This window comes from Haliotis rubra, unplaced genomic scaffold, assembly GCF_003918875.1.
Source record: "Haliotis rubra isolate DU_JTF1 unplaced genomic scaffold, ASM391887v1 Scf33, whole genome shotgun sequence".
Lineage (NCBI taxonomy): Eukaryota > Metazoa > Mollusca > Gastropoda > Lepetellida > Haliotidae > Haliotis > Haliotis rubra.
This window is the reverse complement of record NW_025767002.1, coordinates 450,633-466,750: the sequence shown is the minus strand read 5'-3', so window position 1 is coordinate 466,750 and position 16,118 is coordinate 450,633. Positions and strand designations below refer to the sequence as shown.

Below are 16,118 nucleotides of genomic sequence, written 5' to 3'. Positions count from 1 at the left end.
CGAACAATATCTGCGGTGCTTTTCTGCATACAGACAGTACAGGGATCCATTTCTGGATAGACAGTATCCAGGTTACATTTCTGTATAGCATACCCAGGTTACATTTCTGTACAGGGTACATTTCTGTATAGGCATACATTTCTGGATAGACAGTATCCAGGTTACATTTCTGTATAGACAGCACCCAGGATACATTTCTGTATAGACAGCACCCAGGGTACATTTCTGCAGTCACCTCCACAACAACCCCTTATCATCCATCTCTCAGAGGTAGAATCATATCACGGAGTTGATAGAATTACCTACACATGATTAACCTAGTCTTTGGCGAAATTATATACAAAATATGACTACACTCTACACTGAAACTTCACAGAAGTCAAGGTAGAACTTTGGTTCTCTCAATGCTGTAAAACTGCATCTTTATGTTGTGATCGTCAACATCTAACACTACACTCTGTAGCAGACAATCAGTACACTGGTTGGACTATCCGTTTGGTCAGTCCTCCACACAGAAGATGTGCAAGTTGGTTCTGTTTTTCAGACGTCTGCTTTTCCTCATCTAGTCTCTGTTGATCAGGGGCACACAAGTGTTGGTCAATAGTGTAGCACTACAATCAGTACACTTGTTGGAGCATCCTTGGTGAGTCTTCCATATAGAAGATGTACATGTTGGTTCTATTTTGCAGACGTCTGCTTTTCCTCATCTGGCCTTTGATCATGGAGGCACTCCAGTGTTGGTCAATAGTGTAGCACTACAATCACTCTTGACACAAAGTCAGGTGTCTCTGGAATCGATCTCCTAGTCGGCAGGATCCAACTCTTAGATCACATGCTGCAGCCATTGACCATCTCTCAGACATGGAACAGTCACCCTTGGCTGAACCAGCTATGTCTTTCATCCTTGCTCTTTTCGGCAGCTATCAGTTGACTGTACAAGAAGCCTAATGATGGAACATCTCTGAGAATTCCATCAGTTGCCAGTGGTTGATTCAGTAACCTGCAGTTCCTCTAAGCACCACATAACTCAACCAGACATTGCTTGTGGAGTCAGGTAATACATACATAGACTACTGACTTGCCAATACACACCAAGCATCCCACTGCTATCACGAAGACCAAAACACTGTCAAAACTATTAAACAACTTTAAGGCCATATTTTAATCCCACGTAAATTCTCATGCAGAAAACTAAATATCTCAGTTATTAACTATCCCCTTCCTTCAAAAATACTTTATTATATCTGTCCATGATGAGTAGTTGACTGCATAATAGCATGTATGCTTATATCCTTACCTCAGTCAAGTCAAAACATAATGCTACAACAAATTATTAGGAAGTAATCCAATTTACCCCTTTTATAGATTGGTTTCATTGACAGATATAACCTATCACCTAAAACTGTTAAAAGCATCTGTGTACAATAATAGCACAAGACTGACTGACTGAGTGTGGTTTTACGCCGCTTTTAGCAATATTCCAGCAACATCACGGCAGGGGACACCAGAAATGGGCTTCACACATTGTACCCATGTGGGGATTCGAACCCGGGTCTTCGGCGTGACGAGCCAACGCTTTAACCATTAGGCTACCCCACCGCCCCAATAGCACAAGAAACATGAGTGGTAGGACTACAAACTGTTCATATTTCATCATGAAAAGAAAGTAGGAAACACATAGCAGTTTTTTCCTCTGTGACTACTTGATGACACCTAATTGATGTGAGGCGTGGTGTTTTGTAGTGATGCCAAAAACAATTTCCTTCATCCAACAACATTGTCTTTACAAGCCTGTTCAAAAAACTGACTCTATTTTCTTTAGACTAATTCTTGGTCTATGTTCATTTTTATCTACATAATAAAGTCACTGAAATTTCAAATCTTAGCAGATGTGTTTCTGTCACATCCATCCAACCCATATTTCACAACATGAGACCCTGTTTTGTCTTTCGTGATGAGCTTCACAGACTACAGTTTAGTCAAGATGTTCTGATCTGGTTGCCATGACAACCTGTCCAATCGTCATGCATGTGTTCATCCCAGCATCCCCATCAGTTTGCTACAATGTTTCCCCAAGACCACGTCTCAGGGATATCGCAGATCCTCTTCCAGCCAATCAGGAATGACCATGTTCAGTTTATGCAGCAGTTTAGACAGAGCTATATTATGCTTGCGATAATATCTCTTTAGAATCCTCTCCGACTTGTCTTCCATTGGAGGATAGTTCCGACCTTTCCCTTTTCCTAAACACCTATTCTTTTCCTCATTGAGGACTTGACAAAAGAAGCCTTTCCGTGGATCATACCTGCAAGAATCAAGAGGGAAAATTTAAGATGTAGATACATATAGATCTACTCTGCACAACACCAAGCTGTCGAATACCAAGTGATCAGTACAACCTGTTATAATAATAATAATAGTAAAACTATGGTTATTTATAGTGCACTGAATTCTCCACCACAAAGGAGATCGCTCAAAGAACTCAAAGAGTTTCTTCTCTTATACCAGTGAAATGGTAGATTCAAATTTAGGACCAGCATCCCATGCTTATCATAAATGAGATTAGGTTGGTTGGATTGTTTAACGCTGCAATTAATTTAACTCAGCAATATTCCAGCTATATGGCAGCGGTCTGTAAATAATTGTGTCTGGACCAGACAATCCAGTGATCAACCTCATGAGCATCATTCTACGTAATTGGGATACGATGACATGTGTCAACCTAGTCAGCGTGCCTGACCACCTGATCCCGATAGTTGCCTATTATGACAAGCATGGGTTGCTGAAGACCAATTCTAACCCAGATCTTCAGGGGTTAAATGGATTAGATGGTAAGGCTCCATGACTTGGTCAATAATACTATATCAAATGTTGACTATGCTGACGTCATGGGTATTTACTGTACTAGAATGGAGATTTGATGCACTCAGTATCGAGGTGAGGTGAGGTGAGGTGAGGTGAGGTGAGGTGAGGTGAGGTGAGGTGAATTTGGGTTTAACGTCGTGATTGAGAATATTTCGCTCATATGACGACGTGCATGCATGTGTATGTGTATGTGCGGCTGCTTGTACTAGCCCAGACTTAAGCTGGTTTTATAGTGCTAGCCCACTGAGATACCATGCCGCAGTGAAGCATGAATACCCCACTCAGACACATTATACTGACTCCGAGCCGACTAGTCCTTGTTGTACCCATTAATGCCGAGTGCCAGGCAGGGACCAACAAGTACCATATTTTAACGTCTTTTGGTATGACGCGGTCGGGGATCGAACCCGCGAATTTCCGCTCTCCGGGCGGACGCTCTAACTACTACATCACGGAGGCGGTCCAGTATCTAGGAATGTGATAAATATGTCTGTACATTACCTGAGGTGTTGACTGTAGTCAAAGTACGTGTCTATATGCAGGAAGCGCTGAATGTGATGCATGACATGGATGGGGTCATTGCGCAGCTGCTCACCGTCAATGATGAAAAGCTGGAACATAAAATAGCCAGTGAGTGCAGTATTAGCAAATCCCCATAATATCCCAGCAGGGGACACCAAAAATGGGCTTCACATATTGTACCCATGTGGGGAATTGAACCCTGATCTTCGGCTTAATGAGCAAACGCTTTAACCATTGGGCTACCCCACTGCTCTGGAACACAAACTAACCACATGCATACTCAATATTCACATAAGTGATAAAAATGATAATGAAATCTGTGATGTAATGATAATTATGTACATGAGAATAATGATAATCACATCTGTTCATGATCATCAGATAGTACAATTCAGGGATGATACACGACATATCACAAGACATCACCTGAGTTTTATACGGTGGAAGCTGCCTAAACTGGCACACGTCAAGACTGAAGAAATAATCCAGTTTAGTCATCGTGCCAGATTGTAGAGTTGACACGACTAGTTTAGTCTACGACTGCTAACTAGAACTGAACCAGTTTTGTCACTCTCATATACATTGTTGTATAACGTGATTCTCTCAATTACTGCACACATTGACTCAACTCACTAATAACATGTTCAAGTATACCCACACTGAACTAAGATTAAATTATCTTTGTCAGCAACCAGGTCGTTTCAATGTAGGATTAATTGGTGACAATACACAGCCAGCCAACTAGTCGGATTGGACAGCTGCCAGTTTTGACAGCTTCCACTGTAATTCAGTATGTTTCAAATGCATATCAACAAATAATGAAAGGAGTATTCTCCCTTTCTCAACTTCCAAGCTGCTGCAGAATCTGAATATTCATGAATGAGTTGCAGCAATATTTCAGTGACTTCAAAGCATATCAGCTAAATGCAGATGAAATTATGACAGTTTAATTTTCATTTAATTGAAACCAATGAGCATTGGTACGTTGGTCACAAACCAACAGTCATACTCTGGTTATCTTTTATACGTTCAAATTATACTGGACAAAAATACTTAGGGATATATGTAAATTTTGAAATCATGAATAATGATCTATTTATTCACTGACACTCTGATAAAATATCAATCATAAAAATACCAATATCCCTAACTTATTTTGTCCAGTATATATCTGCATTAGTCCTATTTGTCATAAGCATAAGAGTCACTCACTCACTATATCAAAATCCATGCATCCTACACCTATTTATGCATCCTGACAAAATGAATGATTTACTTTTAGTATGAGTTTTGGTTTTTACTTGGAAGCAATATTCCAGCAACATCAGCGGAAAAAGTGACCAAAATGAATGAATGAGTAAGAGAGTGAGTGAGTCTAATGCCACACATTAAGGCCACTATGGAACAACATCAATTTCAATGGATGTCAGCTTGCGATTGCAGAAAAGCCCTCAATGCCATAGGTTTCAGAAGCCCTTCACTTTCAGTAAACCAAAATAAATAAATAAATAAAGACAAACAATATAACATAATCAGAGTAAACTGAGATTTGAACCAATAATCACAGGTTTTGGCATTCCTGAGCGATGCATCTCAGCACAGCAAACAGCAATGCCTTAGAAAACATAGCCACCTGAATCCTGAGTGTAGTACAGAACTGTCCCAGCATGCAATGTGTTGACATTTACATGTTACACAAGTCTAAACCTGGTCAGATCATCCCACATTGAAACAGAAAAATTGTAAAGCAAAAAGACTACACCTAATGTTCTCATCATCTGAGAACAATGTAAAAAGATTGTCCCAAATGTGTCTTACATATTCATTCCATTCTATAGGAACCTGGAAAAACAAAAGTTTCAACTAAACTCACAAAAAACAACAACTTTGGGATCCTTGACGGTAAGAATTTTCAGACGACATATTTTCTCTGTAACTCACAAACACAGTAGCCTGAGAATGTTTACTAACATCCTGTATTGAAACAATAGTTATCTCTATATGGCTCATAGATTCACTTCAAAAGTTAAAAACACTATCTTACCAATAACTCGTGTTGGAAACCATCAACCAATCAAATAAGATTACATCTACATTCAAAATTACTATTTTATTTAAGTGAGGTCACTCAATACATACCACATCAGTTTTCATAGAGATACACAAACATTTTTGAATGCATGTTGCAGCTGCTTCATCATTCCACAGCTCTAACACAGCTGTAATTTAGTAAACCTGTTTGAAAACAAAACTAATTCCCTTCCACCAACTGAAGACCGCTACTTCCTTACAATCCATTCTCTTCCCACAGAGGTTACTTGTCATATCTTCCTACGAACCTCTGTTCTAATACAGCCATATTTCCCGTAAAATCCCCTAGCGGCAAAAAATCACAACACAAATTATCTCCCTTCTTTTTATCCAATCAGAACACGTGATACATCGACTTAGATCCAACTTGACTAATGCAAGTAAAATGGGGCCACAAATATCCCACTTCTCTGCCGGGGTTTTGTGTTGATGTGACACACAAGACATTTAATGGCAAGCTTGTCCGTTGTCCTCGAGATCTGGCATTACATGACTGAGTTCTGTCTAGAAGAAACGTTTGCGCATCGCGCAGGGGAAGAGGTTCTAGTTTTCCCGAAGCATAAGGATATTACCGAGGCCTTGCGAAGGATCACTTTTGAAACAACGTCGCTGATTGCACAACTAAATCTGATTGCAACCAATCACGAAACCTGAACACTCGCACCATGAAAGGGTCGTATTAGAACAGAGGTTCTGTGGGAAGAGAATGGCTTACAATCATGCCAACCACAAGTTCTGTTATGTCAGTCATCAAACAGTACTGTGCCATTGGTTAGGGATACTGGAGATGCTGCAAGTCTGACAAGAGACTACTGCATCTGGTCGAGCATGTCAAGCTTTCCATCTGCAAAATGTCATGATTTTGAAAGTTTTCCCACAGAAATATGACGTCATGACATCCTGATGCTCAGTTGTCGTCTGCTCCATTTCTCACAATGTTGGCCACTGACTTTATGGTTGCTTGGAGCAGGAATGATCTGTCGTCAGACAAAGAAAGAACTTATCGTGAACCTGCAGAGCAAATCCTGCAGAGAAATATGCAAACTGCTAGATAAAGCTGAGAGCATGTTTTAGACATTTTACAGAGAGAACACCAAAAGCTAATAGGATCATCACACATAGAAACAGGCAAGAACCATTGTAAAGCCACAAGACTCAGATTTGTGACATCATCAGGTATGACATCCAGATGCTTTGTTGGCATCTGCAACATTTCTCACATTTTTGGCCACTGACTTTATGGTGGCTCAGAGCAGGAATGATTTGTCGTCAGACAAAGAAGAACTTATCATGGACCTGTAAAGCAAATCCTACAGAGAAATATGCAAACTGCTAGATGAGTATGTAAGTGAGTTTAATTTAGCACCGCACTCAGCAATATTCCAGCTATATGGCGGTGGTCTGTAAATAATCAAGTCTGGACCAGACAATCCAGTGATAAACAGCATGAGTATCGATCTACGCAATTGGAATATGATGACATGTGGCAACCAGTCAGTCAGCTGAGGCCTGATCCGTTAGTCACCTCTGTTACGACAAGCATGGGTTACTGAAGATCAATTCTAAACTGACCTAGATGAAGCCGGGAGCATGTTATATACGATCTTCAGAGAACACCAACACCTTGAAGGATTATCCCACACTGAAACAGCAAAGCCATTGTAAAGCCAGAAGATTACACCAAATGTTCCCATCATCCTTAGTGATGCATCTCTGCACAGCAAACAGTGATGTTTAGAAAACATGGCCACCTGTGTCCTGAGTGGTACTGAAATCCCTCAGTTGGTCAGAGAGGAGCATAGAATCATCCCAGCAAGCAATGAGTGGACATTACCTACATGTTACAAACATTTAACACAGACACACCACCACCAGCAGGATCTTGCCACAATAAAACAGCAAGAACCTTCGTTAAGCCAGACGACTACACCATATGTTCACATCATGTGAGAACAAAGTAAATAGATTGTCCCAAGTATGTCTTACACTTTGATTTCCTGCAGGTTCCTGGAATAAAATATGTTTCATATATACTCACAACTAGAAACTTGGTGATCCTTGATGGTATGAGTAAGAGGGTTCAGCTATACGCTGCTTGTAGCATAATTCCGGCAATCGCAAGGCAGCGGACACCAGAAATGAGCTTCACACATTGTACCCATATGGGGAATCGAACCCGGGTCTTCGGCATGACGAGCAAACGCTTTAACCACTAGGTTACCCAACCAACTCTTGATGGTATGAACTTCGAATGAAAAATAGATCTTCTTCTGTAGCTATCAAAATCATGAGTCAAACAAGGTTCACAGACATCCTTGATCATCCAGTACATATCGCCATTCTCCATGTTTAAATTATCCATAACAATATATACAGAGTACATTAGTCAGGCATTGCCTCCTTTATGTGACTCCAATGCTGGAGTAGGGCCACACATATCACACATCTGGCGTACAGAAACTGGATAATTTCATTCAGTGAAAATAAATGTCGTTCACTCTTTAGAAAAATCCCAAATCATTAAAAAGCACCAGTCTAACACTAAACTGATCTTTACAGCAAGTCTCAACATGAAGATGTTTTTAGAGTGAGTGAGTGAGTTTAGTTCTATGTTGCTTTTTGCAAAATTCCAGCAATATCACTGCCATGGGTTAAGGGTACTGGAGATGATGCAAGACTGACAAGAGACTATTGTATCAGGCCAAGCGTGTCAAACTTTCCACCTGCAAAATGTTATGATTTTTAAATGGACCTGCATAGCAAATCCTTCAGAGAAATATGCTCACAGCTAAGTGAAGCTGAGAGCATGTTAAATACATTTTACACAGAGAACACCAACACCTAATAGGATCATCCCACACTGAAATAGCAAGAACCATTGTAAAGCTAGAAAACTACACTATATGTTCTCAGATTTATGACGTCATCAGGTATGACGTCCAGATGCTTTGTTGACGTCTGCTCTATTTCTCACAATTTTGGCCATTGACTTTATGATGGCTTGAAGCAGGAATGATGTGTGGCTAGAAAAAGAAAGAACTTATCATGGCCCACATAGCAAATCCTGCAGAGAAGTAAGCCAACTGGAAGATCAAGCTGTGAGCATGTTCTATACATTTTACACAGAGAACACCAACACCGAAATGGGTTTACCCCATACTGAAATAGCAAGAACCATTGTAAAGCTAGAAAACTACACCATATGTTCTCAGATTTATGACGTCATCAGGTATGACATCCAGATGCTTTGTTGACATCTGCTCTATTTCTCACAATTTTGGCCATTGACTTTATGATGGTTTGAAGCAGGAATGATCTGTGGCTAGTCAAAGAAAGAACTGGACCTGTATAGCAAATCCTGCAGAGAAATATGCCAACTGCTAGATGAGTGAGTGAGAGTGAGTTTAGTTTTACGCCGCACTCAGCAATATTCAAGCTATATGGCGGTGGTCTGTAAATAATCGAGTCTGGACCAGACAATCCAAGGATCAACAGCATGAACATTGATCTATGCAATTGGGATACTATGACCTGTGGCAACCCAGTCAGCGAGGCTGACCACCCGATCCGCTAGTCACCTCTTACGACAAGCATGGGTTACTGAAGATCAATTCTAACCCGGACCTTCACGGGTCACTGCTAGATGAAGTTGAGAGCATGTTATATACATTTTACACAGAGAACTAATAGGATTATCCCACACAGAAACAGCAAAAGCCATTGTAAAGCCAGAAGATTACACCAAATGTTCCCATCATCCTTAGTGATGCATCTCTGCACAGCAAACAGTGATGTTTCAGAAAACATGGCCACCTGTGTCCTGAGTGGTACTGAAATCCCTCAGTTGGTCAGAGAGGAGTATAGAATCATCCCAGCAAGCAATGAGTGGACATTACCTACATGTTACAAACATTTAACACAGACACACCACCACCAGCAGGATCTTGCCACAATAAAACAGCAAGAACCTTCGTTAAGCCAGACGACTACACCATATGTTCACATCATGTGAGAACAAAGTAAATAGATTGTCCCAAGTATGTCTTACACTTTGATTTCCTGCAGGTTCCTGGAAAAACAAATGTTCCATCTATACTCACAACTAGTCTATGTCGCTTTTAGCAATATTCCAGCAATATCATGGTGGCAGACACCAGAAATGGGCTTCACACATTGTACCCATGTGGGGAATCTAACCCGGTCTTCGGCATGACGAGCAAACGCTTTAACCACTAGGTTACCCCACCGCCCTTTGACGGTATGAACTTCAAATGAAAAATATATCTTTTTTTGTTGCTATCGAAATCATGAGAGTCAAAAAAGGTTCACGGACATCCTTGATCATCCAGTGCATATCGCCATTCTCCATGTTTAAATTATCCATAGCAACATATACAGAGTACATAAGACAGGCATTGCCTCCTTCCTGTGACTCCAAAACTGGAGTAGGACCACACATACCACACATTTAGCTCACTGGATACCGTCAGTTCAGTGAACATAAATGTCGTTCAATCTTCAGAAAAATCCAAAATCATTAAAAGGCACCAGTTCAACACTAAACTTATCTTTACAGCAATTCTCAATAAGAAAACATTTTAGAGTTCAGGAGATTGAAATCATGGATGGATAGATATGCCGATTGCTGTATCCTCCATACAGAAAGGGTACTATTTCTGGGAGTGAGTTGGGTTGTACACCACTTTTAGCAATATTTCAGCAATATTACGGTTGGATACACTACAAATGGACTTCACACATGTGGGAACTCGAACCTGGGTCTTCAGCGTGACAAGCTAACACTTTACCCACTTGGCTACCCTACCACCCCTAGTATTTCTGGATATGGAACTCCCAGATTATATCTGTTACCAGGATACAGAGATCAGATATGCCTGTCTGCATGTTTTACACACATGTAAGGAGAGTTTTGAAGCTTTTGAAAATGGTCTGTCTATTTTATAAAGTTCACACAAAGAAACCTTCAATGTCCTCAGATCCTGACACAGATAGGTGTTTGCAGAAGATGAGAGACACTGAATTTTTTAGGTTGCCCTAAATCGAAGATATGACAAATAGATCTAGGATATTTATCAAAACAGAATGTAAAAATAGATGCAATGGATAGTAAAGGATGGTATGGTACAGATCACCATTATCTATAACAACTACTGTCTACATATGTTAGTGGACAGTGTTCTAACAGAAGCTTATGCAAAGGTGACTTGGTCATCATAAACTCTGCTACCTGTCTTGGTGAAAAGTAGTCCATCCATCGCATCAGGTGCTGTGCATAGGTCCCAGGGTTCAGACAGCGGCTGCGGAGTTCTCGGACTCGCCGCGGCGCCATTTCTGTTGCTGTGATTATCTCATGGAACGAGTAGTTGAGTGCTGTTGGATCTTCATGTGCTCGCATGTGCTACAGACAAGATATTGAGAGCTGTGTAATAAGGTGAGGTGAAATTGGGTTTAACGCCCGTTGGAGAATATTTCGCTCATATGACGACGTGCATGCGTGTGTATGTGTAGGTGCGGCTGCTTGTACTAGCCCAGACTGAAGCTGGTTTCAGCTGTGTCCTAAGGGTATTAAAAGGGTATATAGGGTTTTATGATATATAAGTTAGTGATTGAGTATGGTGTTGCCCCACTTTTAGCAATATTCCAGCAATATCACGGCAGGGGACACCAGGAATGGGCTTCACACATTGTACCCATGTGGGGATTCGAACCTGGGTCTTCAACGTGACGAGCAGACACTTTAACCACTAGGCTACCCCACCGCTCTTATAATATAAAAGGGTATTAGGGTTATAATATATAAGGGTATTATAAGGGTATGTAATATATAAAATATATCAATGTGCTTCATACATGGAAATGGATGGGGCTTATTGTTCATATATCAGAGATGCTATACTTAGGCATTCAGGAATATTCGGGGTCAAAATGGCAATTTTTATATCAAAATACACCCAAGTAGATCATCTGACTTATATACTATTCACACTTTGCTAAGGATCGAATCATGGATTCAACAGAAAACTATGATGTGGAGTCAAATTTGGTTTAAATATCTAAGCTTATTGTAAGCATGGATCCTTGGGTTTCAGTATGTCATTTCATCTTGTGGAACCCATACCTGCTATTGACAGGTGTTGTGTACTTGTCACTGACTCGTTCCATGATTTGCAAAATGGCTGAAAACCATTTTTATGGTTCCTCATGTATCAGGTGCATAAGGTTAGATTAAAGTGTCTGTTTGCCTAAAGAGGGGTTACCATATTATAACTTATCCAGTTTTAAATGGATACAATTTCAAATTATGAATCTAAGTAAGTAAGGTTGTGAATTTTTGTGATCCTTAGCAAAGTGTGAGTAGTATGGATAGAACTTGTCACAACACTCACAGCAAAAGTAGTTTTTGCTTTGACAGACCAAGATGTAACTGGCAGACAAGTCAAATTATGTAAAGAGTAGGTTCTGCTTGAAATGGTTTGACCATTTTCTCCGATGTTCAAAGGTTGCTTAACTTTGCTTAGAAATCCCCTGTCAAAAACCTCAAATACTGACAATCTACTGATAGCTTACCTGGTACCATGAGTAGGCCCGTTTGGAGGGACTGAGGAGTATACATATAATTTTGGCTCTAGGTAACAAAGCATGAGCCCGCATCGGAACCTGGTCGTTGTCAAAGTATGTCGCACTCTTCTCAAACAGAAACACTGAGGTAGAATTAACAGGGACTGGGAAGAACTCCATGTACCTGTATGGAAAGAAGCAAAACACTGATTACTTCACAGCTAATATATACATCCAGCTTAAAACTGTGACAATAAAAACAATTAAGTATAATGAAAATTACAAACAGTAAGAGGCCATAAACTCACATCACCAATACACATCACTAAGAAACTGACCAATACACATCACTAAGAAACTGACCAATACACATCGCTAAGATTCTGACCAATACACATCACTAAGAAACTGATCAATACACATCATTAAGAAACTGACCAATACACATCATTAAGAAACTGACCAATACACATCATTAAGAAACTGACCAATACACATCATTAAGAAACTGACCAACACATCATTCAGAAACTGACCAATACACATCACTAAGAAACTGACCAATACACATCATTAAGAAACTGACCAATACACATCACTTAGAAACTGACCAATACACATCATTAAGAAACTGACCAATCGATTCCCTTGTAGTAGTTATTGCCATTGAAGAACTGGATTTCCTCGTACGTCTCTGGGCTGTTGAAGTTGCTGAAGATTGACGGATGCATCTGCAGAAACGTGTACAGAGCAGTTGTTCCTGGAAGTGGAGAAAGATTGTTTGTTATTTTCATTACATTTTTGGTTTACCACCACTCTCTCTAAAATTCCAACTTCATGGCAACATGCTGTAAAAACATCTCTCCGAACCAGAAAAACAGAGATCAATATAATGAGCACCTGTTTGTGAGCAGTCACCAGTTAAAAAATATAAATTTGTCATCTCACAAGGAACGACTGGAGTAAAATATTGACTTCATGTTTTCAGATACTGACCCTGCTGTTTATCACTCAATATATACTCCAACATGAACAATGTTAATCTTTTTAAAAGAGATTATTCTTAAGTAACTAAATACCAAACATTTTCTATATCATAGTTAAAACATTTACATTGATATTCTCATAATGAATTATTCACAAACATTATATTTCTAGCAACATTGATGAATATGTCTTGTAAAATCAACGCATTATCTCGTAACTAACCTGTTTTCTGGGGCCCAATAACCAGAAACTTTGGCAGTCTTGAACAGGTCTTGTTGGCCGACCAAATCATCAAATGACGTTTGTAATCACATGGGTTCTGCAGGAAAAAGAGAGTGTGAAAAACTGAAAGGTCTTTTGACATTGTAAGTAGACAATTTATTCGCTGAATTTATGACCTGTTAATCAAAACTTATCACAACTCATGCTGAAAGCAAATAGAACATATATATGAAAATCAAAATCTATCTGAGTCCTACTATGGATCCGAGTCCTTCCATGGACCCAAAAATCCATATATGGATCTGAGTCATTCTATGGATCTAGGGCCAACCATGCATCTGAGTCATTCTATGGACCTAAGTCCAACTTTGGATCAGAGTTGTTGTAAGGACCCAAGTCTAACCATGGATCTGAGTCATTTTATGGATCCAAGTCCAACCATGGATCCGAGTCATTCTAACCATGGATCCGAGTCATTCTAACCATGGATCCAAGTCATTCTTCGGATCCAATTCCAACAATGGACCAAAGTAATTCTATGGACCCAAGTCCAACTTTGGATCCAAGTCATTCTATGGATCCAATTCCAACCATGGATCTGAGTCATTCTATGGACCCAAGTCCAACTATGGATCCAAATCCAACCATGGATCCAAGTCATTTTATGGACCCAAGTCCAACCTGGATCCGAGTCATTCTATGGACCCAATTCAAACCTGGATCCAAGACATTCTATGGACCCGATTCCAACCATGGATCCGAGTGATTCTATGGACCTAAACCCAACCATGGATCCGAGTGATTCTAACCATGGATACAAGTCGTTCTATGGATCCAATACCAACCATGGTTCCAAGTAATTCTATGGACCCCAGTCAAATTATTGATTGAAGTCATTTTATGGATCCAAGTTCAACTATGGATCCTCGTCATTCTATGGACAAAGTCCAACCATGGATCCAAGTCATTCTATGGATCCAATTCCAACCATGGCTCCAAGTAATTCTATGGATCCCAGTCCAACTATGGATCCAAGTCATTCTATGGACCCAAGTCCAAACATGGATCCAAGTCATTCTATGGATCCAATTCCAACCATGGATCCAAGTCATTCTATGGACCCGAATCCAACTCCAACCATGGGTCCGAGTCATTCCATGGATACAAACCCAACCATGGATCCTAGCCATTCTATGGACCCAAGTCCAACCATGGATCCGAGTCATTCTATGGACATAAGTCCAACTCTGGATCCAAGTCATTCTATGGACCCAAGTCCAGCTATGGATCCAAGTCATTATATGGACCCAAGTCCAACTATGGATCCAAGTCATTCTATGGATCCAAATCCAACCACGGATCTGAGTCATTCTATGGATCCAATTCCAACAATGGATCCGAGTCTTTATATGGATCCAAACCCAACCATGGATTCGAGTCATTCTATGGACCCGAGTCAATCTATGGACAGAAGTCATTCTATGGACCCAAGTCCAACTATGGATCCTTGTCATTCTATGGACCCAAGTCCAACTATAGATCCTCCTCATTCTATGAATCCAAATCCAACCATGGATCCGCATCATTCTATGGACCCAAGTCCAACCATGGATCCAAGTCATTCTATGGATCCAATTATAACCATGGATCCAAGGCATTATATGGATCCAAATCCAATCTCAGATCTGAGTCCAACCAAGGATCTGAAGCCCTACCTTGTAATAGAATCTTCCCCCCAGATCTCAAGCCTCCCCAAGACGATAGTCCTTCAACACAGTCCCAACACAGACCTTGGTCTGTTCCACACAGTCCCAACACAGACCTTAGTCCTTCAACACAGTCCCAACACAGATCTTTGTGTCACCAACCAAACTGCAATCATTAACTGTCAATCCCGACATTACCTGCCAGATAGGGTCCCGTTCCTCTGGGTACATCTCGAAGTACTTGAGTCCCAGCTGTAGAGGAGGCAGGCTTCTCAGACGGAGGTTGGTCCAGCACTTGATGAACCTGACCACACTCTCGAACGTGTACAGCGCGCCAGGCGATCATTACCATAGTTGGACAGGTGGGTCATGAAGATGCTCACCTGCGTTCACACAAAGAAAGCCACTTTAAAAATAGGGCACTTTTAACACATAATCAAATCCCTTGTTGATATTTTCAGGACACAAAGTGGGCGTGTATAACAGAGCATGAATGAGCATCTTCCATCCCATACAAGGCAACAATTTCATGCTATCTGCATAGTGGACATGCTGAAATGGTTAACATGCTGTTATGACAGCATTTCCACACAGTGGACCACGAACAATATCTAAGCATTACACATTCCTGGAATCTATACATTCATATCATGTCATACAAAGTCAGAGATCAGTCAGTGAGACAGTGACAGCAGGCAGTATTATTGCAACTGACAAAAATTCTTATTCAAACTTTGTATTTCAATCATAGCCATCACTACAGTAACAGCAACTTACCGGACTGTATAGGAATGTCTGAAAGAGTTCTCCCCCTTGAATGTTTTTGTCCAGCTCGTCCTTTCCCCCATTGTAGTCACCCATGTAGACAGTGTGCGTGAACAAGCCACAGGTCTGACGTGGAAGCACCTCCGAAACAAGACAGAATTATCAGGGAGGCTACGCTTACTACTTTCATACATCTGTATATTCACACTGGAGTCAAAAACCTTTTCTTTTATAATTTAGACTAATGTAGATCCAGGTCAGAATTGGTCTTCAGCGAACACATGCTCAGGGGCAGATCCAGAGAGAGAGAGAGAGATCCAGAGAGAGAGAGAGAGAGAGAGAGAGAGAGAAGAGAAGAGAAGAAATTTTTCCCTGAAGAGC

General features: G+C 40.5%; 1 protein-coding gene and 1 long non-coding RNA gene across 2 annotated transcripts in view; one reads left to right on the top strand and one right to left on the bottom strand.

Moving 5' to 3' along the window:
• Positions 1-10,157, top strand: LOC124284137. The gene is made up of 5 exons (XR_006900474.1): positions 1-71; positions 161-230; positions 475-481; positions 4,076-4,082; positions 10,145-10,157. It is a non-coding gene; the product is annotated as an uncharacterized LOC124284137 (long non-coding RNA).
• LOC124284136 (bifunctional heparan sulfate N-deacetylase/N-sulfotransferase 3-like) overlaps positions 1,817-16,118 on the bottom strand; it is a 40,681-nt gene continuing 26,379 nt past the window's right edge. The window contains 12 exon segments of the mRNA XM_046720195.1: positions 1,817-2,305; positions 3,367-3,476; positions 5,206-5,229; positions 7,465-7,485; positions 9,527-9,547; positions 10,727-10,897; positions 12,067-12,241; positions 12,694-12,817; positions 13,267-13,363; positions 15,171-15,305; positions 15,308-15,355; positions 15,750-15,878. Of these exon segments, the coding sequence (XP_046576151.1) occupies positions 2,086-2,305; positions 3,367-3,476; positions 5,206-5,229; positions 7,465-7,485; positions 9,527-9,547; positions 10,727-10,897; positions 12,067-12,241; positions 12,694-12,817; positions 13,267-13,363; positions 15,171-15,305; positions 15,308-15,355; positions 15,750-15,878 (1,275 nt within the window). The 3' untranslated portion in view covers positions 1,817-2,085.